A 23944-nucleotide genomic window follows, 5' to 3' on the forward strand; every position below is an offset into this window, starting at 1 on the left:
CATGCCCAGCTCTGTCCTTGTCGTATTTCACCAGAACTCTTCCTCCCAGCAGTCTGCTCCCTGGCTTCTCCTCGCTGGGGGAGGGGAGGTCGTCATCTCTGTCCCTGTCCCCTGTGTGGTGCAGATATGGCCAGTCCCTCCTCTCTTCTTCTCCCTAGTCCCGGCCTCCCCCGCCAAGGCCCTGACGTGGCCTGGGGCCGCTTTCTCCGCAGCGCGGGCACTGGCCGCACAGGTTGCTACATCGTCCTGGATGTGATGCTGGACATGGCCGAGTGTGAGGGCGTCGTGGACATTTACAACTGCGTGAAGACCCTCTGCTCCCGGCGCGTCAACATGATCCAGACTGAGGTGCAGCGACCCGGCTCTGTCCCCACCAGTCCCTCTAGGACAGGGGTCCCTTGTGAAGGAGCTCAGCGCTGGTGGAGTGTGTCCAGAGGCTCTTCCCTTCCTTAGAGTCATTCCTGAACTTGGCTGCCAGCCTCCCAGGGCTTCCCAAACTCAGCTCCGCTGTGTTCTGTTGGGGGGGGGGTCAACAACAACGGGTTCCGTAGTCCGGACATCCCTGGGTTTGCATCTTCCTGGATACGTGACCTTGGACTGTCCCCCTCACCTCTCAGAGCATCTCACAGGGCTGTTATAGGGGTGAAACAGGAGATAAGTGAGCGTGTCTGTGGTGGGACGTGGTTGGACTCCACCCCAGAGCACCCTGCCTCAGCCTTGAGCTTGCTTACCCCCTCTCTCCCCAACAGATCCCCAGCTTCTAGTCCCTTCCTCAGTCTCGTGTTCTCGTCTCCTGTTCCAGGAGCAGTACATCTTCATTCACGATGCAATCCTGGAGGCCTGCCTGTGTGGGGAGACCACCATCCCTGTGAGTGAGTTCAAGGCCACCTACAAGGAGATGATCCGCATTGATCCTCAGAGTAATTCCTCCCAGCTGCGGGAAGAGTTCCAGGTGGGGGATGAGTGTGTGTATAGGGGTGGGGTGTGTGTGTGTTGGGAAGTCCTCAGCACTGCAAGAGTCATTGAGGGCCAAGCAGGAGGGACCAGACTGAGACCACAGCTGGAGGGACAGAGCTGGGGACCAGGAAGGATGAGACAGTGGAGGAGATGGTGCATCAAAGCAGTTAAGGGCCCAGGCTTTGAAGTCAGATACACCTGGGTCCAAATTCTGGCTTACCTAGTTAAGAGCTATGAGCATCTTTGAACTAGTCACTTTATGTCTTTAAGCCTCAGTTTTGTGCCCACAGAAGAGAAATACTTACTGTCTCCTTTGCAGTATTGTATTCATCGGGGTTCTTTTGGTTGTGAGTCATTAAAGTCCAGCTCTTGTAACTGAGGAGTCTGAGGCAGGTGCAGCTTCGGTTGTGGCAGATCCAGGGGCTGCAGCGATGATGCCAGCACTTGGTCTGTCTCCACTCCTGTCCTGGCGTCATTTTCGGACCTACACCTGGCCCCAGCAGTGCCAGGCTCACCTGATCTCTGCTGTCAGAGACTCTGGAAGGAGATACTTGCTGCTCGCAGCAGCCCCAGCAAGTCCTAGACGAGACTCTCACTTGCCCGTCCCTGAACCAGTCACTGGGGCCAGAGAGAGGGAGCTCCCGATTGGCCCTGGCTTTGGCTGCAAGCCCACAAGGCCTGGCTTGTCACTAGGCGGGCAGAAACCCGGGACGTCCTCTCCACTCTGGGTTCCTGAGAGGGCTTAGTGGACGGCACACGCTGGGTGCCTGGTGCTCCGGGGCCGGCACTGGGTGATCTCACCGGAGATGCTGCCTGTGATTCCTGGAGCAGGGGGTCGGGCTTTGGGGACCATGGCAGACTTAGGTTCCCTGTGAGGGATCCCCAAGAACAAGATGCACTGAGACCCCGGGAATCTAGAGGCCTGAGGTCTGCAGGCATGGGGTGGAGGAGCTGCCCGAGAGGCCCTGGCATGATTTAGTGCCCGGTGCTCAGGACTTGCATTCTGTTCAGACCGGGCTGTGACCAAGGAAGGTGACGACCTCTGCCAGGTCCCTGGAGTCTGCTTTGTGGAGGTCATGGGGTTGCAGGGCTTGTCTCAATGAAGGCATCGCTAAGCTAGTAATGATGCTCGCTGTGCCCAGTGCGTGCCAGGCTCAGCTCGGGGCCTATTGTTATCTCACTATATCCTCCCAGCAGCCCTGTGGAGTAGGCATACTACTTTCCCATTTTACAGCCTAAGCGATACAGTAGCTTGCCTGAGTTTACACAGGTGGTAGGAAGACAGACTGTAGTCTCCAGAGCACTGCTCGGGCCCTGTGTGGCCTAGCGACAGGGAGCCTGGGGCCCTGCCTGCTCTTCTTTGTCTCTGGACCTCCGTTTCTCCATCCGTGAAATGGGGCTCATAACCCAGCCCATCCTCCTTCACGGGGTGTGGGAGGCCCAGCAAGCATGAGGCTTGACTCTCCCCCCACCCGACCCCCTTGTAGACGCTCAACTCGGTCACCCCGCCGCTGGATGTGGAGGAGTGCAGCATTGCCCTGCTGCCCCGGAACCGCGACAAGAACCGCAGCATGGACGTCCTGCCTCCCGACCGCTGCCTGCCGTTCCTCGTCTCCACCGACGGGGACCCCAACAACTACATCAACGCGGCTCTGACGGACGTGAGAGCTTGGGGGTGGGGTGGAGTGTGGGACACCCCTCCTGGCAGCATCTGGGAAGGTCCAGGGGCCAAAGGAGCAGAGCTGAGGGCTCTGGTGGGGGGACCCTCTGTCCATGCTGGGGAACAGTCCCACGGGGTGACCCTCCTACCCCAGTGATTTCCATTGAGGGCATTCAAGCCAATGCCCCCTGTCAGGTATTACTCTCGGCCTGAGTGGGGGCTGGGCTCTGGAGTTCAGGCAGGGCTGTCTCCAGAGTCGGGCCCAGCAGAGCCCGGGGTAGGATGATTCAGGAGACCTCGAGGAATCCTCGAGGGTTTGGGTTGGGACTTAGGACTGGAAGTCTGGAGCCAGGGGAGCTTGTCCTGAGGACACTGAGCTGGAACCTGCTCCAGGACCCCGCCTGGGAGGGCGACCTGCCTCCTGGCCCCAGCCTGGCTGTGGTCTGAGGGCTCAGGAGCCATTTAGAGTCTCTTCCCCAGCTCCTAGCTCAGGGGCCGCTGCCTCCTTTGCTGGGTGTTGGGAGCAGAGCAGGAGGTGGGTGCCGGGGCTTTAGGGGCCTGAAGAATAACTCCGAGGTGCAGCCCTCCGAGGTGGGAAGAGTCTGTGAGTGTTACCCCCATTCCTCCTCCACACTGGAACCGGCTGAGAGGTGGATGTGAGAGACAGGCAGGTGGAGACCAAACTGTTGCAGATAAAACCGGAGAATGGAGCTTTAGATACGTGGCCGCGTAGGCTGCTGCTCCCCCAGCTGCTCCCTCAGTGCGTCGGGCCGACTCCCCCTCTGGGTGCAGCTGTGCAACCACCGGCCGCCACTTCCGATCGGGACAAGCCTTCACGTGTGGCAGGGGCCAGGAGCAGGCAGGGTGCACGCCTTCTGAGGGCAGAAAGGAGGGCTTCTTTGAGGAGGTGACAATTAAGTAAAGACCAGAAAGAAGTAAAGGAGAGAGCCATACAAACGTTCGGGAAGTTTGGTCTGGGCAGCAGAATGGCAGATGCAAAGGCCCTGAGGCAGGTGGCAGGCTTGCCCAGCTTCTGCCTACTACTTCCGGGCTCTCCTTGCCACATATCTGGGGACCTTTTGCTGTTTAGTTCCCAGGGGCCATGGGCTTGGGCACTAGAGGCCTGGGCCCCACCCTATCAACTCAGTCCTCAGTGAGCCAGCCAACCTCTGAAATGGGCCACTGGAGGCACCCTGGTCCCGTGGGACACAACTGTCCAGCTCAGGGTGGCAGAGCAGGAAGACAGCCTGTGGTGGGGACTTGGCCCATGTCAGGGGCTGGGAACGGGCCCTGCTGAATCCTGGTCTCCCCGCAGAGCTACACTCGGAGCGCGGCCTTCATCGTGACCCTGCACCCACTGCAGAGCACCACGCCCGACTTCTGGCGGCTGGTCTACGACTACGGGTGCACCTCCATCGTCATGCTCAACCAGCTGAACCAGTCCAACTCTGCCTGGGTGAGGGCCCTGCTGGCCAGCCCACCTGGCCAGCTGCTGCCAGGGACTCAGTGTGTTCAAGGGCATGGTCCCTACAGTCAAGAGTTGGGTCTTAGCTCTGCCACCTATTTGTGTGACCTTAGGCGAGTCACACTCCCTCCCAGAGCCTGGGTCTCCTCATTTGTAAAACGAGGGTGTGAGACTGGAGAGAAATAGTTGCTCTTTATTGAGCACCTGCTGTAAGCCAGGGACTCTGCTCTGTATGTATGGTCTTATTTATAATCTACAGTGACCTTGGGGTAGAGGCTTCGGGTGAGAGAATTAAGAAAATTAAAAGCCAAAGAGGTGAAGTGCCTTCTCCAAGGTCACACGGCTGGGGAGTGGCAGGGCTGTGCTCCCTGCCCTGGGCTGCCTCCTTCCAGAGCTTCTGCTGTTTCAGTTGCTCAGCTAAACTGCCCATCATGGGGGCTTCGAGGCAGAGTAAAATCCAGACCTCCTACTTTCTGACTGTTGCTCTAGGGTAAGTTAATTCATCCCTGTGAGCTTCAGTTTCCTTCTCTGTAAAATGGGGACCAGCACAGGACCTGCTTTTATGGGGTGATTGTGGGGACCGTGTGAGACATGCATATGCTGCTTGGCACTGTGCTGTGTCTGGCACACAGTAGGCGCTCAGTACATGGCAGGGATGAAGAGGATGGGGGTGACAGTCACTTCTGAGGTTGGGCCAGACACTGGCCTGGTGACCTCTGCTTGGGGGAGGCCCCTCCAACTCCCCCATTTCTGTTTGGGGCTCTCAAGGCTGGAGCACCTGGGAAATGCAGATGCCCAGCCTTCCAGCCCTGCCTGACCACATCCCCTGATCTCTGGACTCCCTCCCACCCCAGCTCTCTGTTGGGCCCAGGGGGCAAGGAAGATTTGCTGTAAAATGAGCATGACAGCGTCTTAACGGCTGCCTGGAGAAGGCTTCGTTAACTGGGCTCTTTATGGGTCGGCACTTGGTGTAAATGACCCAGGACTACAGGGTAGTGGGCTCCAGTTCCCGGGTGGGTTCTGGAGTGACTCTAAACCTTTGCTAAGGTGCAGGAGTGGGGCCCAGAGGGAGGTTTACACAGACATCACTCCCTGGTCATTAATTTGTTCATTCATTCAACCAACTTTTTCCATGCACTCCTCCCTGCCAGGCCCTGCAGTGGGTAGTGGGGAGACAGGAGAAGACACAGTCTCTCCCAGACCTTGTAGTACAGGGGTAGTAGGTACAAAACCTGACAGTAATAGCAGAGGGAAAAGGGCTATCATGGAGCCGGCACAGGGACACAGGAAAGCCTGGGGGATAATGTATCTAGGAGGGCTTCCTGGAGGAGGTGGTGTCTCAGCTGAGATGCATGGGAAGCGTAGGGTTAACTAGGTAAAGAGATGGGGAAGAGTGATCTATGGAGAGGAAACAGCACATGCAAAGTTCTGAATGTGAGGAGCTGCCAGGACCCCAGGCAATAAGAAAGTAGTGTCCTTCCTCATGGGCCAGGGTGAGAGAGGGAAGCAGATGGAGCATGGTGTCACTTGGGAGGAGCTTGGGGGCCATGTTATAGATGGAGAAACTGGGGCCCAGAGAAAGGAAGAGGCTTTCCTGGGCTCTGGGCAGAGCTGAGACTAGAAGCTAAGGCCCCGGGCCGCTGGCCTGGAACCCGTGTGTATATGTGTATATATATGTGTGTATGTATTGCGGATGCTGCCCCTCCCCTGTCCCTCTACTGTCTCGAGTCTGTAGCCCTGGAGGGAGTGTATTTAGGACCCTGGCTCCGTGGAGGGGTCCTAGGGCAGGAGTGGGGTGCTGAGCTGGGTTGCAGCATCAGGGATACCCCACCTCTGTGAGCTGGCGCTGAAGGACAGAGGCAGTGAGAGAGAAGCCTGGGGGGAGGTTCTGGAATGGGTGGGGGTGATCTAGGCCTACCCCTGGAAGAAGGCAGCCTCGTGTTGGGGTGTGTGAATGTGTTAAAGTGTAGATTTTTAGTGGCACGGCAGGATCATCAGCGTACTTCCTAGGAAGGGTTTGTCTCGGCTGATCTGAACGTGTCAGTGTAGAACACGCTGGGGCAGGTGTGCACTGCGGTCTGAGGGGTGAGTGGTGGCAAGTGGGGGGGTGCTGAAGGTGGGTGTGGAGTGACTGGGTGGGCCAGGGTGCCTGGGAGCCACAGGGCACGTGTGGAGCTCTGGGGGTGGGGGTGCGGTGGGGCGAGCCCCTGCCAGGCTCTACTCAGCTCCCCTGCCTCCCTGCCTGTGCCCCCAGCCCTGCCTGCAGTACTGGCCAGAGCCAGGCCGGCAGCAGTATGGCCTCATGGAGGTGGAGTTTGTGTCGGGCACAGTGGACGAAGACTTGGTGGCCCGAGTCTTCCGGGTGCAGAACATCTCTCGGGTGAGTGGTCTGGAAGGCCCCAGGGTGAACCTGGGTGGTGGCCCGGGGCAGCCTTTGATGACCCTCTTGAGGTCATCAGGGGCCCCTGTGACCCTGGTGCTCATGTCCCCCTGGCTGGCTGCCCATGACCCCAGCTGCAGGAGGGGCACCTGCTGGTGCGGCACTTCCAGTTCCTGCGCTGGTCTGCATACCGCGACACGCCTGACTCCAGGAAAGCCTTCCTACACCTGCTGACTGAGGTGGACAAGTGGCAGGCAGAGAACGGGGATGGGCGCACCGTCGTGCACTGCCTGTGAGTGCCTGGCAGGCCGGAGGGTGGGTGGAGGGATCGGGGAGCCAGGGGCTGAGGTCCAATCTGAGAGAGGGCCTCACGGCTGGCACCAGCACCCCTGGGCTCCCAGATGGCCGTGGCCTGGACTCAGCCCAAGCAGCCAACACTGGCCCTGCCTTCCCTGGAGAAACCCAGTCAGTTTCCAGGGCATAGACTCAACCCTGAACAACTGCCCAGTACCCTCTGTGTGATGTGTGACTCTGCCAATTCATTTGAGGGGAGTCATTTGTCAGAACTTTTTACCCCATGAGATCGTAGCACACTTTTTATGCCAATGGAATTTCAGCCTTTTGTTCATGCATGCACACACACTTTTTTCTTCATTTATTCTTTCATTCATATATTCATGTGCACGCCCTCATTCATGGATTCATGTATTCACTCACGTCTGGGTGCAGTCACTCCTTCCCTCCCCACTCCTTCATGCTTTCAGCACTTACTGAGCCTTCCCAGGGCCAGGCTGGGCTACTGGAAGCCGGGATGGGGGTCTGAGTCATGGCCCCGCCCTCAGGGCTTCTGGTTCTAGCAGGAGAGACCCCTCGAGAAGGGGGCTGAGGGCCTAGGCATTCTCTCATCCTCCAAGAGGCACCCACGTGTGGGAGTTAGGGAACAGCGGGAGAGGTCGGAGGGCGTGGGAGGCTCGCTGTGTGGGAGGCTGCAGGTTTGACTTGGGCGTGTGTGTGCGGCGCGTGCCTGTGTGTCTGCGCTGCCGGGCAGGGGCCCGCGGTGACCCGTCTTCTCAGCGTTCATTTTCCATCTCGCTCTCTGGGTATTTGCTTGCTGCGCGACGGCCCTTCTCTGTCGCTCTTTGTCTCTCAGTGTCTTTCTTTTGGAGGGTGTCTGGGTCCTCTTCTCTCAGAATCTGGTCTGTTTCTCCTTGAGGGTATGTTTTCTGGGATGCCGTAGGCGTCGGATGTCTGTCTTAGCCTCTGATCCTCCTTAAACTTCCGGTCCTGCGCCCACCTCTGGGCCCTCTGCCCCTCCCTCTCCGGATCCCTCACCTCTGGGCTCTCTGGCCCCGCCCCACTCCCTTTGGTTCCCAGCCCCGCCCCTCACCTCTGGGCTCTCTGCCCCGCCCTCTCCGTTCCGAGCCCTGCCCCCTCCCCCCGGCCCTCTGCTCCGCCCTCTGTGTTCTGAGCCCCACCCTCTCCGTTCCCAGCCCCGCCCCTCTCCTCTGGGCCCTCTGCCCCTCCCTCTCCGGTCCCTCACCTCTGGGCCCTCTGCCCCTGCCTCTCCGGTCCCTCACCTCTGGGCTCTCTGGCCCCGCCCCACTCCCTTTGGTTCCCAGTCTGCGCCCCTCACCTCTGGGCTCTCTGCCCCGCCCTCTCCGTTCCGAGCCCTGCCCCCCCCCGCCCTCTGCTCCGCCCTCTGTGTTCTGAGCCCCACCCTCTCCGTTCCCAGCCCCGCCCCTCTCCTCTGGGCCCTCTGGCCCCGCCCCTTTCTTTTGATTCCCAAGCCCCGCCCCCCACTTCTGGCCCCAGCTTCTCTCCCCAAAACCTTTTGTGTCTATCGTTTAGAAATGGAGGTGGACGGAGCGGTACCTTCTGTGCCTGCGCGACAGTCTTGGAGATGATTCGTTGCCACAACCTGGTGGATGTTTTCTTTGCTGCCAAAACGCTTCGGAACTACAAGCCCAATATGGTGGAGACCATGGTGAGGGGCCGTGTCCCCGTGCCCGGCCACTTCCTCCTTCCCGCTCCATGCCTGGCCAGGTCCCTCAGCACCTACTCTCCCACCTGTGGTCGCCACCACTGGGCCTTGGTTCTAGTCTTATGTTGTCAAAACGTCCCCGCCGCCCTCCCCTAAGGTGGACCAGGGCTCATGCCTGCCCTCTCTCCCCCTCCCAGCCCCGGGTACTAGGGAGGGCTCAGGCTCATGATTCCTTCTCTCCCTCTCGCAGGACCAGTACCACTTTTGCTACGACGTGGCCCTGGAGTACCTGGAGGGGCTGGAGTCAAGATAGCGGGACCTCTGGCCTGGGGCACCCACTGCATACTCAGGGCCAGACCCACCGTCCCAGACTGGCGAGGAAGATCTGTGCCTCCAACTCTGCCCAACTGCAGCCCCACGGGGAAAGCACTGGAGTGGACGCTGGGCCATCTTGGTGCCCCCTCCACTGTGGGCAGGGCCTTTCACTATGTCCCGTGGGCAGGCTGTGGGCCGGGAGCTTAGCAAGTCGGCGGCCCAGCCCCACCTCCACAGGGTCCTGCAGGCCTGCAGGCCTGTGCTGACAGGCCTGGCACTGCCTGGCGGAACAGCAGGGGCTCAGGACAGCCAGCTCTGGGGGACCCAGACCAAGCCCATGACTCCATCCCAGCCGTGGGCAGAGATGAGTGAGGCCCCGCAGAGAGCGTCCCAGGCCAAGGTTTCCACCCGGCTCAGCTCCCTGTGCGCACGGGGGGAGAGTGCTGTGAGGCTTGGCATCTAGAATTCCATCGGGCCCAGCCCCTGAGAGCCCTCAGGAGGCTGGGATCTGTCCTGAATTGTCAGTGGGACACATTGACTGTCCTCCCCAGGGGAACTGCAGTGTCCTCCTCTACCCCACAGCCCCCTGCAGCCCCGGGGATATTCGCTCACCATCCCTCCCCACTCGCTTCCCATGTGCTCTGAGCTTGCCTGAACCAGGATCTGCCTTCCCCAGCTGACCCGGCGTCTGCAGAATGGTCACCTCAGCCCTCTCTTCCTCTAACCCTCAGGCCTCGCTGGCCTGTCCTGTTCAGCTTGGGCCAGTGACAGTCTGCAAGACTGAATGGCAGTCCCTGGGGTTGAGGTCCCTGTGGCTCCTGGTCAGGCTGCCTACTGGGGAGAGGGCAGGGCTGGTCACATCTCCTAGAGTTCAGAGGAAAAGAGGGTAGTTTGGGATGGAGGATCACTGCTTTTTTGTTTATTTTATTTTTGGATGGGTGGGTGGAAAGGTCTCTTTAAAATGGGACAGGCCACACCCCCATTCCGTGCCTCAATTTCCCCATCTGTAAACTGTAGATATGACTACTGACCTACCTCGCAGGGGGCTGTGGGGAGGCATAAGCTGATGTTTGTAAAGTGCTTTGTAAATAAACATGCTCTCTGAATGCCACAGAGCGGCCCTGTGTGTGTCTGACCGGCCTGACTGGGGCGTGCTTGCCTGTCCCCAGCCTCCCAGTGCAGTGGGAGGGCCCTGGGTAGGGGTCAGAGGCCTGGGTTCTGGTCTGGCCTTGGTTTTTTTCACCTGGACCATGGTAGGTGTGTGGACCAGGGCATTGCTCAGGGTCCTCCTACTTACAGAGCTGGTTCCAAGGGACCCGGCCTTTGCTGCCTGTACCCAGGCCTCTGAAGCAGTTCCTCAGGCAGTGGGCTTCATCTTGAGACCCCTGAGGGCCACAGAGCTGCCTCTCATCCCAATGGGGGCCTGGATCAAGGTTTAGCTTTTTCTGGGGCAGCGTGGGAGACTCAGGCTTTGGTGTCAGGCAGATGGGCCCCACCAACTGTGAGACCTGGGGCGAGTCAGCTGCTGTCTCTGGGCCTCAGTTTCTCATCTGTAAAATGGGGACAATCTTCTTAGGATCAGATGAGACAGAGATTAAGTACCTTATGTAGCGTCAGGTGTCCTGAATGGGCTTAATTGACAAATACACAGCAGAAACAGAGACGGAAGAGACGCACCCCTGCCAGGGATGACCGTCCAGCCACACCCCTGCCAAGGATGACTGTCCAGCTGCCTGAGCCCAGCCCATTCCAGCCGCTGGCTCCCTCCTGGGGTGGAGAAGAAGGAGGAGCGAGCTGGCTGGCAGGGACCTGAGTCACTCTGGCTCTGTGCCACGTGATGTTGGGCAAGACAGTCCTGTTTCTGGGCCAAAGTTTCTTCATACGAAAGCTGGCTCTATGATGTACTCATTCTGTTCATACATGAACTGACTTTCTGTGCCTCAGTTTCTCCCTGGGTCAAAGACTATGATCCATTCTAATGACCTCACAATTCAACATCCTTTAATCTGAGTTAAAAATGTATTGGACAGTTATGATCCCCCTTGGCTAGGGCACAGACTGGCCCCCTCACCCTCATTCTAAACTGGCCTCTAGGCCGGGCGCGGTGGCTCACGCCTGTAATCCTAGCACTCTGGGAGGCCGAGGCGGGTGGATCGCTCGAGGTCAGGAGTTCGAGACCAGCCTGAGCAAGAGTGAGACCCCGTCCCGTCTCTACTAAAAATAGAAAGAAATTATATGGACAACTAAAATATATATATACAAAAAATTAGCCGGGCATGGTGGCGCATGCCTGTAGTCCCAGCTACTCGGGAGGCTGAGGCAGTAGGATCGCTTAAGCCCAGGAGTTTGAGGTTGCTGTGAGCTAGGCTGACGCCACGGCACTCACTCTAGCCCGGGCAACAGAGTGAGACTCTGTCTCAAAAAAAAAAAAAGAAAAAAACTGGCCTCTAAGCCTTACCTGATGGGTTGCAAATGTGTGTCACAGACACTGGCCAAGCAATAGAATATGACTTGCTTTGCCAATAGAATGGGGCAGAAGTGACGGTGTGTGAGTTCTGGACCCTGGGCCTCATGAGGCATTGCAGATTTTACTTTTGCTTTCCTGGAACTCTGTCATATAAGGGAGGCTGTGTAGCCCACCGGATGATTTGAGGGCACATGGAGGAGAACTAGTGCATCCCATGAACAGTCAATACCAACTGCCAGACCTGTGAAAGAGGCCGTCTTGGACCTTCCAGCCCAGCCCACCTCTCAGGTGAGTGTAGCTGCATGATCAAGTTTACAAGAAACTGCCCAACCAACCCCCTAGGACTGGGAGAAGTAATAAAGGGTTCTTTCTTTTAAGCCAATAATATATTGTGGGATCATTTGTTACGTACCAAAGCTGACTGATACATGTGTGCTCTGGGCAGTGTGGATGCAGCTCTGCTCTGTGCCCCATTGGGTGTTGAGCTCCTCGAGGGCAGGGAATTTTTCTTCATTCATCTTGTTTTATCTATTGCCCAGCAAAGGGCTTGCCTTGGAGCTGGTGCTCTGAATAGTTTCCAAGAGGGAGGGAAGGAAGGAGGGAATGTGGGCCCTCCTGCCCAGCTGACCAGTGGCCTCATGTGGCCTTCCAGAGGAGCCGGGGAGGAGGCTGTGTGTAGCAGGAGCTCCAGCTCTAGGACCAACAGGCTGGGGTTCCACCCGCAGCCCTGCACCCCCAGCAGGGTGACCGTGCACAGCCTCTGACCACCTGTAGTAGCCCTAACAGTACCTACTCCGGGATCGGTTGTGAGGTCTGGAGATGAAATGTTTGCAAAGAGCTAGCGCAGTTCCTGGTGACACAACTGGCCCTCAGTAAAGCACATCTCATACCACACTACTGAAGCCCCTGGATAATGAAAACGGTGATCGTCCCCTTTGTTTAGTACCTATTGCTGTGTCACATGCCTCACACCCTTATCTCTTAGTCCACACAGCACCTCTTTAAAGTAGGGGTCACGCCCTTCATTTTAGAGACGGAGAGATGGAGGCTCCGGGAGGTGAGTTCACTCACCCAGGGTCACTTGGCCACTGTACGGCAGAGCCGGGACTTCAACCTGCGCCCAGGCTGACCCCAATGCCTGAGCCTTTCCCTACTCAGCTCTGCGGCTTGTCTGGGTGGGGCCAAAAGCCCCACGATCCCCTCGATGCAGCACCGAATGGGCAGCATGTGGCCTGGGCACTGATTTTCAAACGCTGTGCAGTGTGTGGAGGTGGTGGCCTCTCGGACCAGGTGGCCTGGAGCGCAGGAAGATGAATGGTCCGGCCGGGCTCTGCCTGGGGCCCCGGACCGAGTAGGTGCGGGTAGCAGCCTCCACCCACCCCGGCCCCAGAAACCAGGATTTCTACAGGCGCAGATGGGCCGGCTGCCTGTTACTGCCGGGAGCTGGATTGTTTCTTTACGCTGTAATAAATCCGGCCGCAGGAGCCAGCCAAGGCCATTATTGCTTCTCACGACCTCTCTGCCGGCCCCTGATTGGGACACGTTATATATCCCAGGCACCCAGGAGATGGAGCTGTGACTTTGATGGATGCTAAGGCCACTTGCAAGGCCCTTGTCAAGAGCAGAGCTTGGCCACTCTCTGTCCCCGGGCTCCACTGACCACCCTCCCGGTGACCTCTGATGGGCAGGAGCTTAATGAGCTTTGGCCTGGACACTGCGTGGCTGAGGACAGAAGTCACGGTGTCGAGGCACAGGCAGAACCAACAGGCTCAAGCCAGGTCAGGGCCTGGTGGAGGACAGCTGTGGGTGTGGGGAGGTGAGAAAGCAAAGCTTCACTCGGCACTTAATGTGCGGGTCACACTGCTAGGTGCTGTCTGTGGCTGGTCACACGTCAGCCTCCAATAATGCCTGTGGGGTAGGCACAACGATCATCCCCACTTTACAGATGAGGAGACTGAGGCTCAGTTTAAGCAACTCATCCAATGTCGGAGAGCCATCGAGTGTCACATGAACAGCAGCAACCAGAGTGATGCTCTAAAAAACACAGGCCGGACCCCAGTGCCTCCTGTTGCCCTGGGCATGTGAGCCACGCTCCTGGCCATGGCCTCTGAGGCCACCCTGGCCTGGCTCTGCCCTCTCTGACCGTGTCCCTCCTGCAGTCTCCTTCACGCACTCTGGCCTTGTCTCTTCTCCCGTCTCTCTGAGCTTTTTGCCTGGATGCCCTTTGCCAGTCCCGCATGTCTGGCTCCTTCCTGGTGTCCGGGTCCAGCTCAGGTGTCCCCTCCTGGGCCTCTCGAGTGCCCCAGAGGGGCCTTGCTGTCCCCACTCTCCCCATCCCTCCCAGGGCTGTCCTGTCTGTCCCTCAGTGCTGTCCCACAGTGAGTGTCAGCTTGTTCATTCATTGGGTATTTGTCCACTGCCTCCCCACCAGACTGTGGGCAGGGAGGGGCCAGGGCTACTTGTATCTTGTCCCCCTGAGTCCCCTGCACTGAACACAGTGCCCGTCACGTGCCAGGAACCCAGTGAGTATTTGTTGAATGAATGAAAGTTGCGGAGCCGGGACTGGAACTCGGGTCTGTCTGGCTCCAAAGCCCACACTTTTAAGCACATCATTTTTAGTCCTCAGATGATTGAGTGGCTTGATGTCTTGAAGCCAGGTTCCAATTCTGGCTTGGCCACCACCAAGCTGTGTGGCCTCAAGCAAACACCTGCCCTCTCTGGGTCTGTCCAGTGAGGAGGTGGGAGGGACTAGGTGCTTTCTAGGAGCCCATCCTAAGTAGGGCAGCATCAGGCTCACCACCTCTCTGTACCAACGGGTGACATTGCTCGGGGCTGGCCTAAGCATCTGCTTCCTGAGGCTGGTGGAATCTTGGGTGTGCTCTGGGCTTCGGTCTGATGTGATGAGCCAGCTCACCTACCTTGGCAGGTTCTTGTATGATACCTAATGCAGACATTGTCCCTCATCTTCCCCGAAATCCTTGAGAGGTAGACTTTACCAAAACCTTTTGATACATGAGGAAACAGGCTCAGAGAGGTGAGGCGAATTGTGGCAAATTGCTAGACGAGAGCCGAGCCAGGATTAGAACCCGTGTCACTTGACTCCAGAGCCATTGCTCTTATCATTATTGGAGAACTACTGGAAGATCTAAACTGAACCACACTGACTGCTGGAAATTCCTCTGGTCCCTGAATCAGTCTGCCCTCTCAGCACCCACTCAAGCCAGGCTCGGCCACAGACGGCCATGAACAGGCTTAGCTGAGGCCCACGGTCACACAGCCTCCCAGACTAGTGTTTGGCACCTAGTAGGCCCGAAGAAAATGCAGCTGAATGAAGGATTGATTGAACGGAGGATGGCGGGGGCGTCCTGAGTCAGCAGGAGCTAAGAAGCTGAGAAAGCCTTTCAAGAAAAATGAAATGTATCTCAACCCACTTCCTACTTACTCCCAGGGGTGGGAAGAGGGCACCTGTCCAGGAATTTTATTTTCTGTTCATTTGAAAGTGGAACAATGTGGCCTTGTGGAGCTGTGTTTACTCTGCGACTGTGTTTTCTCTTTGAAAAGGGCTGCGGGCGGTTTGCTCTCCAGGGCTCCAACCCACACATGCCCCTCCCACCTCCAAAAGGCACAGAAACTCTTGCTCCTGCAGCCTCTTCCCTATAAACCCTGGACTCCCTTATATGTCTGCCTCTGCTCCCTAACCCCCCAGGCGGCTTATCAGTTTATTGTCTCTGAGCTCCCGAATATACCCTTCTTTGCCCTGCTTTGTGTAATCAGAGCTGGACCCTGTAAACAGTTCTCTTTTGCCAGCTGGAGCAATGCTAGGCTTTGTCAGGAGAGGGCGCTAGAGGGACACTGTAAGGTGATGGCTGCAGGAAGGTGCCTCCCGTCCCGGTTCTGGTCCTCAGCCAAAGGCCAGCGCCCCATCCCCTTGGTGGCCCGTGTGGACAAGCTCCACATGTACTCCTGGGCCGCACTCTCCCCACCCGGAAGTTGCTTCTGCAGACCAGCCCTCCCCAGACTTTTGGATCATGTTCCCACCCAGAGGGCCACTGCTACAGACCAGCCTGGTCCACACTCCCTGGCAAGTTTCTTAGCCACTAGAGGCTGCGTGTCCTTGTGGTCATCACTCCCTCATAGAAGAGTCTGCATCGGGGAAAGACCTGAGCCCTTAGTTCCTTCATTATTCACTTTCCCTGAGCTTAGACATAGTAGCTACTTGCCTGCCCTTGCTGCTTCTGGGTCTCATGGAGTCCTCTTCGACCCTTTTTAGTAATTAACTACCTTTCGCTAGGTAATAATTCTTTATATTAAAATTTCCACATTCAGGTTATGGATGTGAGCTCTGTCTAACTGACTGGATGTGAGCTCTGTCTGACTGGATCCTAATTGATATAGAATTGGGGGCAGGGGTGGTCTCAGGTGACAGACCCTGAAAGATGGGATTTTGATTGGCTTCAATGTGCCCTTAGGCTTGGGCACAATGCTGAGCTCCTCGCCAGTGGGACATGGATGCTCATACTCTGCAGCATACCGGCATCATAATTACGCTATCACCTGCGATGGCTCTTGATGCAATGCCAACTGGAGCAAGTGTCCCCTGCACTTGATCGTTACATCAGTAATGACTGCAAGGACTGGGGTGTGGGATGGACTTTTGAATGCACCAGAGCACTTACTAGAGAAAAAAAACGACAAGTTGAGGTCATTTAATTCTTAGCTCAAATCATAGTTTGAGAACCGCAGAGCTTCCATGTCGTGCATCAAAGACTCTCTTATTTCATGTAACCACAGAGCTGATATTGCTGAAAATCAAACATAAAATTTAAATGTGTGGGTTGCAGAATTTAAATGTCAGTTAAATTAACAGCATCACCAAATTTTTCGTGGGAACATTTGGATATAAATTAAGGAAGAATGGGACCCTGAGACTCGCAATAGGGACATCTGATTGGACGCAGATGAAATGGAGAATCTGGAAGCCCTGAGGCACTCGGAGCCTCTCTTGTCAATGGAAATAACTGTCCTGCTTGTGTCTGAGGAGTCTACTTTTCCTTTGTTTGAAAACCCTGTGCTAACTGTATGTGGGGCAGATACCTTGAAAGGGGATGACCATTATCCTCAAGATATGCCACAAGCACCCTTTGTTGCCACTCAGTGTGCTCCAAGGAGTCAGAAATACACTATGACCCAGGAGGAGATAGGTTACGCAGCAGAAGAAAGGCAAGCTTTTGCTGATGGCAAGACTTGACATAATCCCGGGGAATATACAGGGGAGTTGATTCTAAGGGTGAAAGATAGTAATCATTCTGAATTCATGGATGTGGATTTGGTATTTAGTGTGGTAACTTGTGCAGCTGAAGTTGGCTCTAACAGCTTACTTGATTGGTTAACTGAAACTTGGACTTGAAGGTGGCTTACATTTGATGAAGCTGAAATGCCAGAGCTTTCATGGCGTAATGTGGGAGAGGGAATCCAAAGGTTTAAAGAGATAGAATGTTGGAATGAATTTATCATGCAGGACCTGCACAGCCATCCCAAAGTATGTTCCAAGAAAATTTCCAGAAGATACTTTCTTAACTCAGGTCTTGAGAAATATATTATTGAGAGGAGAGCCTAGATCCTTAAGAAACTCTGTGGGTGTTCACCTTTGTAGTCCAGGTATTACCAGGGAGTACACTCCCATTTGTATGGGCTTCCTGGTTTCATGGTGATGGTGGGATCCTGGAGTGGCAGAGGCTAAGTGACATTGCTTAATAGCCAAAGACAAGATGGGTGCATTTACCATAAAGAGCAGAAGGGATGTATCCATAATCAGAATGCCTTGGCCCACAGGGCTCTTTGTGTCTCCAGGGAGGAAATAGATGTTCAGCATCCTGGAGTATTGCATGATCTACATCAAACAAACCAACCTCTAGTTCTGGTGGCCAAAACCTGACTTGAATCACCATATCGGAGAGTTGTGGCCTCTTATCCAGTTTCCAGACTTAAGCTAACGCACAGATCAGAGCCTCTTGATTTAAGAGGATGCCAGGCCCCTTGAAGAAGGTTCCTGGAGCAGTGCTGTAAGTATGTACCATAAATCTTCCTCCTAGCCTTCTCCAAAGGCACTTGTGGTCTTTTACTAGAATGACTGCACTTGGGAAAAGAAAGTACCCAGACCTCTGGGGGACTACTAGACATTGACTGAATTTATGATAATTCTTGGGGAAGTGAAATATCACTGTGGTCCACCATTCAAAGTGGTGACTTATGTAGTCAGATGACAGATATTTAGCCCAAGCTTGTCCAGTTGGTCATTTCCCCAGTTTCTGAATGTATAATCGAAATAGACGTACTTGGTAACTGGAAAAATCCCCATTCTGGGTCTCTGACTCATGGAATGAGGATCATTATGGAAGGAAGGTCCTAAATGGAAGTTTCTAGAACTTCCTCCCTCTACCATGATAGTAAACTGGAAGCTTTTCTCTATCCCTGGGGAAATTTCAGAGATTAATAAAAGCTTGAAATATGCCGAGGTGGTGATTCCTATCCCATCCTCATTTCACTTGCCTATTTGGCCTGTGCAGAGGTTGCATGGGTTTTGCAGAATGACTAGATTATTGAATCCTTCATCAGGTGGTGACAGCAACTGCAGCTCCTGTTCCAGATACAGTATCTTTACGGGAGCAACTGAATGTACCACTTGCTATGTAGCTACTGACCTATTTACTGCATTTTTCTCTGTGCCAGTTTATGAGGACCACCAACACCAGTTTGCTTTCACCTGGAAGGGCCATCAGTGAATATTCACAGTCTTACTTCAGAGTTAAGTCAAGTCTCTTCCTTTCTGTCATTATATAGTCTACAGATAATGTCACCATCTTGACATTCTGCAAAGCATCACACTGGCACACTGCCTTGATGACAAGCTGATTGCACCTGATGAAAGGGGAGTAGCAAGTACAGCATATGTGAATGAGAGGGTGGGGAATAAATCCCACAAAATTTCAGAGATCTGCTATTTCATTGACATTTCTGAGGGTTCAGTGGTCTGGAACATGTTGAGTTGTCCTCTCCAAGGTGAAAGTCAAATTGCTGCACGTGACACTACCTTCCATGAAAAAGAGGCACAGAACTTGGTAGCTTTTTGCATATTAGAGGCATGTTTGTGTGTATTACTTTGACTTGTCAATAAAATCCTGGAAGGCTTCCAGGTTTGAGTGGAGACCACGGCAGAAGAAGGTTCTGCAGCAAGTTAAGGCTTCAGTACAAGTCCTTCTATCACTTGGTCCTTACGATCCAGTAGATCCAATGATTCTCAAAGCGTCCATAGCAAGTAGGGATGCTGAATGGAGTCTCACGCAAGCCCCAAAAGGGGAATCACAGTGCAGACTTCTAGGATTTTAAATTAAATCTATTCTCTTTTATGCAGATAATACCTTTTTTCCTTTGAGATACAGCTTCCAGCTTGCTACTGGACCATGGTAGGGACTGGGTGCCTAACTATGGGACATCAAGTGACCAGGTGGTTTAAGATGCCCATTCAGGATTCTCTTGACACAATTAGCTGTAAGGTTAGCTTTGCGCAGAATTAATCTATCATCCAATGAGAATGTAATTAAAGAAACATTGCTTGGGCAAGTCTGGAAGGTATGAGTAAGTTGTAGGAGTTAGTGGTTCAAACTCCTTTAACATCAACTCCTGCCTCACTGCCTCCTCTTCCTCAAGTCATCCATCCCCATGGCTTCTTGGGGAGTTCCTTATGACCAGTTGACTGGAGCGTCTGAAAAAATGAAAACCTGAGCCAGGTGTATAGATGCTGCTGCATAATATACCACCCAAAATAGAAGCCCCATCAGGGGTGACCTTGAAATTCAGTGGTGAAGGAAAATCTTTTCAGGGGTAGAATGTTAAGCAGGATATTTGTCCATTTTGGAATGAGAGATGGCCGGAAGTGTGGACCCACACTGATTTATGAGCCATTGTTAATGGTGTGGTTTGGCTGGATGGTCAGGAGCTTGGAAGGAACAGCATTGGAGGATTGGTGACAAGGAATTGTGGAGGAGAGTTATGTGGATGGACTTCTCAGACTGGGCATAGACTGTGAAGATGTGTGTCGCAGGTGGATGCTCACCAAAGAGCATCCCCTTCAGTGGAGGCTTTCAACAACCAGGTGAACAGCACGACATGCATTGTGGTTACCAGTTAACCTCTTTACCCAGCTATCCCTGTGCTTGTCCAACAGAGATTCTTCCTTATTGAAATGGAATCATTCTCTGGATATAGATTTGCTGTCCCTGCCTGTAATGTTTTTGTCCACACCACCATTCATGTACTCATAGAATGTCTCACCCCCATCAAGGTATACTACACAGAATTGTCTCATCTCAAGGAACTCATTTCACAACAAAGGAAATGTAGCAATGGGCTCATTTCCGTGGAATTAACTGGTCTTACCACATAACTCATCACCTGGAAGTGGATGGCCTAATTAAAAGATGGAATGGCTTACTGAAGGCTCAGGGATGGCGCCAGTTGGGAGACAAACGCTGAAAGGTCGCAATATGTGTTTTGAATAAGACACTATTGTATAGTGCTACTTTCCTCCTTGTTAGAATACGTGGGTCCATCAATCAAGGGGTGGAAGTGGGAGTGGTTCTGTGTCAATCACATTTCAATCAGGATACAGAACACATATCAGATTAGCTAATGGAGAATGACAGAGAACTCTAAAGAACAGCACTAGGATTGAAGGAGATTGTGCAAAGAATAACACTTGGAAGGAAGGGGGGATTCCCCCGCCCCCATGGCTGGGATTCAGACCACTGGGAGGGTGTAGTTGCAGCACATTGGATGGCAGAAAAGCTCATGGGGTGGTCAGGCCAGAGATGGTCTATTGGTGGGCCAGGGTTAGTGGGCATGTCTGCTGAGGTGCTGATGACACTCTGAAGCCAACTGTGAGGGTTGCTGTTGAACTTGATGGGAATCCAGCTGGGCACTGGCTGCTAAGAAGCTTCTCAGAGTCCTGTGGGTGGAGGGAGATAGGAAGCCATGATTGGGAAGATGAATGGAATTGAGCTGGGGCTCCCATAGATGTTGCCTTTGGGAATCCAGATGTAGGGGTGCTTTTGATATCACTAGGGGTGTGCTTCACTGAGAACACCCCTGCATAACACCCAGTGCTGCAAGAGCAAGAAGCAGCAAAGTATAAAAAGCAGGACAGTTGAGGACTCATACCATCCAGGAATGAAGTTGTGGCTCACTCTTCCTGGTAAAAAACCCCAACTAGCTATGGTTCTAGTTAAGAGTGGGGGAAACATGGAATGGGTAGTGGAAGAAGGAAACCATAGATACAAATTATGACCTTGTGGCTAACTGCAGAAATGAGCTATAGTAGCTTTTGGTATTTTCTCTTTGCTTGTTATATGGATAAATTCATGTTGATTATTTTCTTCTTGCTCCTTCCCATTATTATTTTTATACAAGTTATTGGAGGTTAACTTTACAATTTACCCTTTAGGAAACAGGATATCCAGTGTGACCATACTGAATTTGAGGAGTAAATCATATGGCCAGCAATGGAGACGATGATGTTGGAACTAGGTAACTCCTTATTTTGAGGCAAGGGCAAGAACTTCCTCATTTGTATAAAAAATAACTGCGTCTTGTTAGGTGGAAACAGAGTTGCTTTGCTGTGAATGGACATTCAAAAGTGTGTAGAAGGTATATACGGAAGCTGATTTAGCCAAAGGCAAGGACTGTGACAGTTATCACCTTACTGTCTCTCAGCTCCAAGTCCACCCTTCTTTGCCCTGCTTTGTGATACTGGAGCTGGACCCTAGAAACACTTCTTCTTTGCTGGCTGGTGCAATGTTAATCTCTGTCAACAGAGGGCACTGGAGGGATATTGCAAGGTGATTTCAGCAGGTGGCATTTCCTCCCTGGTTGTGGCCGTCTGTTTTCCTATTCAACGTGAGCACTGCCCAGTGGCACCACCCTCAGCAACCACTGGGGACCAGCTTCGCTGCACCCCCAAGCCTAGCCTCTCCTCACCTGACAGCCTCTTCCCCAGACCAGCTTCCGCTACACCCTCAGTTGTTTCTGAAGGTAGTAAATTTCCCCGACGTTTGCTGTTCCTGTGTTCCTCAGGGTCCTCTTTTACCCCAGTTAGTAGTTAATTCCGCTTTAACTAATGAGCAGTTCTTTTTTTTTTTTTTTGAGACAGAGTCTCACTCTGTTGCCCAGGCTAGAGTGAGTGCCGTGGCGTCAGCCTAGCTCACAGCAACCTCAAACTCCTGGGCTCAAGCAATCCTCCTGCCTCAGCCTCCCGAGTAGCTGGGACTACACGCATGCACCACCATGCCCGGCTAATTTTTTTGTTATATATATATTTTAGTTGTCCATATAATTTCTTTCTATTTTTAGTAGAGACGGGGTCTCACTCTTGCTCAGGCTGGTCTCGAACTCCTGACCTCGAGCGATCCACCCACCTCGGCCTCCCAGAGTGCTAGGATTACAGGCGTGAGCCACCGTGCCCGGCCGTAATGAACAGTTCTTTACATGAAATTTTCCTCGCTCAGGTTACTGGTGTGGTAACCTGTCTCCTGAGTGGACCCTGCTCGTGCACTCTCCACCCTGGCATCGGCCTCCATCTCCATCCTTTAAAGATCTGGGCTCTCTCTTGTTCTCCTCACCTCTGCCTCTTTCAGCACCATCGTGAGAACAACCTGGTTACTGAGCAAACAGGGATGTGGCATCCTCCCATGATGCCTTGCGAGAGGTGGAAGCCCAAGGCTTGGAATCAGGGAGCTGGGTGGCAGGCCCAGCTCAGCCGCCAGCCTGTCTCTTACGGGTGGGGAAACAGAGAGGTTGTGATAGATGCCTGTTCACATCCAAGCTGCAAAGGCTTTCTCTCTACCTCAATTTCCATTATTTTATGTGACCCTTATGAGAACCCTTCTTCTCATGGGTTGGCTGGATAGATCTTCTCATTATTATTCCAGTTATATTATTATTGGTCCAATTACTTTATTGTTATTCTGATTAGGACAGTGCTTGGTAACTGGTGGCAATTTTTGCCTCCCAGGGACATTTGGTTGTCACAATGGGGGTGAGCTACTGGCATCCAGTGGTAGAGGCCAGGGATGCCACTAAACATCCTACACTTTATAGGACAGCTCCCTACAAAAAGGAATTGTCTGGCCCGCAGTGTCAGTAGAGCTGAGGACAGGAAGTCCTGAATTAATAGATGCAGGAACAGAGGTCCCAAGAACAGAAATGACTTGCCGAGGGTCACGCAGAAAGTGAGTAGCAGATCTTTGACAAGAGCTCAGGCACCCGACTCCCAGCCACGATCTTTTCAACCCTGCCCCATTCTTCTGCCCGGTCCAAGGGTAGGAAAGGAGGCCGGAAGCCAGCGATGCCTGCCCCTAGGAATACTGTGCCTGCAGGTGGCTGCCATTCTCCTCTGCCACCCTGCCTTACCAAACCCCAGCCATTTGCCAATGCCACCATCTGCTTTCTCAACTCCTGTTCTGAGCTGCCGGGAAGCCACTGAGAAAACTGCACTCAGTACTGGCACCGTTGCCAAGGGGTAAGTGCCAACGTAAGCTGGCTCCGGCATCGCCCATCCTTCCTCTGACCTTCCAGGGGTCTGCGCTGACCCCCTTACCTTCAAGGACTAGTCAAATCCTCCACCTTCTCAAGTCGTCCCCCAATCCCAGCCAGCAGCTCCTTCACTCCCGACAGGCATCCTGACTCCCTTCTCTCCCAAACCTATTCTGAGCCAGCTCAGGAACAGGATTCTTAACCATCTCAGGACAGAATTTTTCCTCCCCTGGTTGAAGGCCAATCTGTTTCTGTCCTCTGGATCTATTCCTTTCTGCCTTTGCAGGAGGCTGTCCCTACTGAGTGAGTGTCTCTGTCTCTCTCTCTTTCTCTCTTTTCCTTTTGTCAGCCCCACCATCTAAGGCCTCCCTGCATACTGCTCAAATATCTCCCATACATAATTTTATAATAAATTCTTTTCTTGAAATCCTCTGGTCCCTCGAGCCACTTTCATTTCTTCCCCTCCCACCCGCATACTGTTCCCGCTGCCATTCCCACGCCAGATGTCGCAGCAGATGCCGTTGGTGCCCTTGGCTCCCCGAGTCCTGCAGCTACAGACAGTTCTGAGCACGCCGACAGCTTCCTGCCTCAAACGCCTGCGTTTCTGTCCCTCTTTCTCTGACACCTGGAGAGCTTGCTTGTCTGTGTGGTGGGCACCAGCTGGAAGGACAGGGGGCAGGAGAAGTTGATGCCTTGAAGGGCGGTAGGTCAGTGGCCACACATCCTCCGGGAGGGGGGCTCTGAGGCGTCTTCCACACGACTCTGAGGTCCTCAGAGGGTCCCTAGCAGGACTGAGCTCCCACAGCCGCTGTCGCTGTGCCCCGCTCTCCTTAGTACACACTTCGAGGGCTTTCCCCTGCCTGCCGCAGTCGCTCCCCTTCCTCACCTGTGCTCCCTGGGGTCCCCGCTCAGGTAACCTACCCGCACCAGAGCCCTGGTCCTATGGTCTGCTTTTGGGGCAGCCACCCTGGGCACACGCCTGCCCACCTGCCCCCGGGGGAGTCAAACGCTGCCTCGTCCTGCTCCCTGACGGCAGCTGCTGCGCTTCTTGATGCCGCTTCCGCCTCTCGTGCCAGGCCATGAGCCCCGAGGGTAAAGGCAAGCTCTTCCCCGCTCTGTGTCCCCTTAACCTG

At 54.1% G+C, this 23944-nt stretch overlaps 1 protein-coding gene across 4 annotated transcripts in view; it reads left to right on the top strand.

The window, feature by feature from the left end:
* PTPRU (protein tyrosine phosphatase receptor type U) overlaps nucleotides 1-9863 on the top strand; it is an 80694-nt gene extending 70831 nt beyond the window's left edge. For 3 of the 4 annotated variants that reach the window (XM_069479680.1, XM_069479679.1, XM_069479681.1), the window contains 8 exons: nucleotides 213-348; nucleotides 803-952; nucleotides 2445-2618; nucleotides 3933-4073; nucleotides 6337-6462; nucleotides 6597-6754; nucleotides 8311-8446; nucleotides 8694-9863. In XM_069479680.1, coding sequence (XP_069335781.1) covers nucleotides 213-348; nucleotides 803-952; nucleotides 2445-2618; nucleotides 3933-4073; nucleotides 6337-6462; nucleotides 6597-6754; nucleotides 8311-8446; nucleotides 8694-8756 — 1084 coding nt within the window. In that variant the 3' untranslated portion in view covers nucleotides 8757-9863. The remainder of the gene's footprint in view (nucleotides 1-212; nucleotides 349-802; nucleotides 953-2444; nucleotides 2619-3932; nucleotides 4074-6336; nucleotides 6463-6596; nucleotides 6755-8310; nucleotides 8447-8693) is intronic. The other variant, XM_069479682.1, reaches the window with a different exon arrangement.
* Nucleotides 9864-23944: the final 14081 nt, after the last annotated feature.

This window comes from Eulemur rufifrons, chromosome 8 (assembly GCF_041146395.1).
Source record: "Eulemur rufifrons isolate Redbay chromosome 8, OSU_ERuf_1, whole genome shotgun sequence".
NCBI lineage: Eukaryota > Metazoa > Chordata > Mammalia > Primates > Lemuridae > Eulemur > Eulemur rufifrons.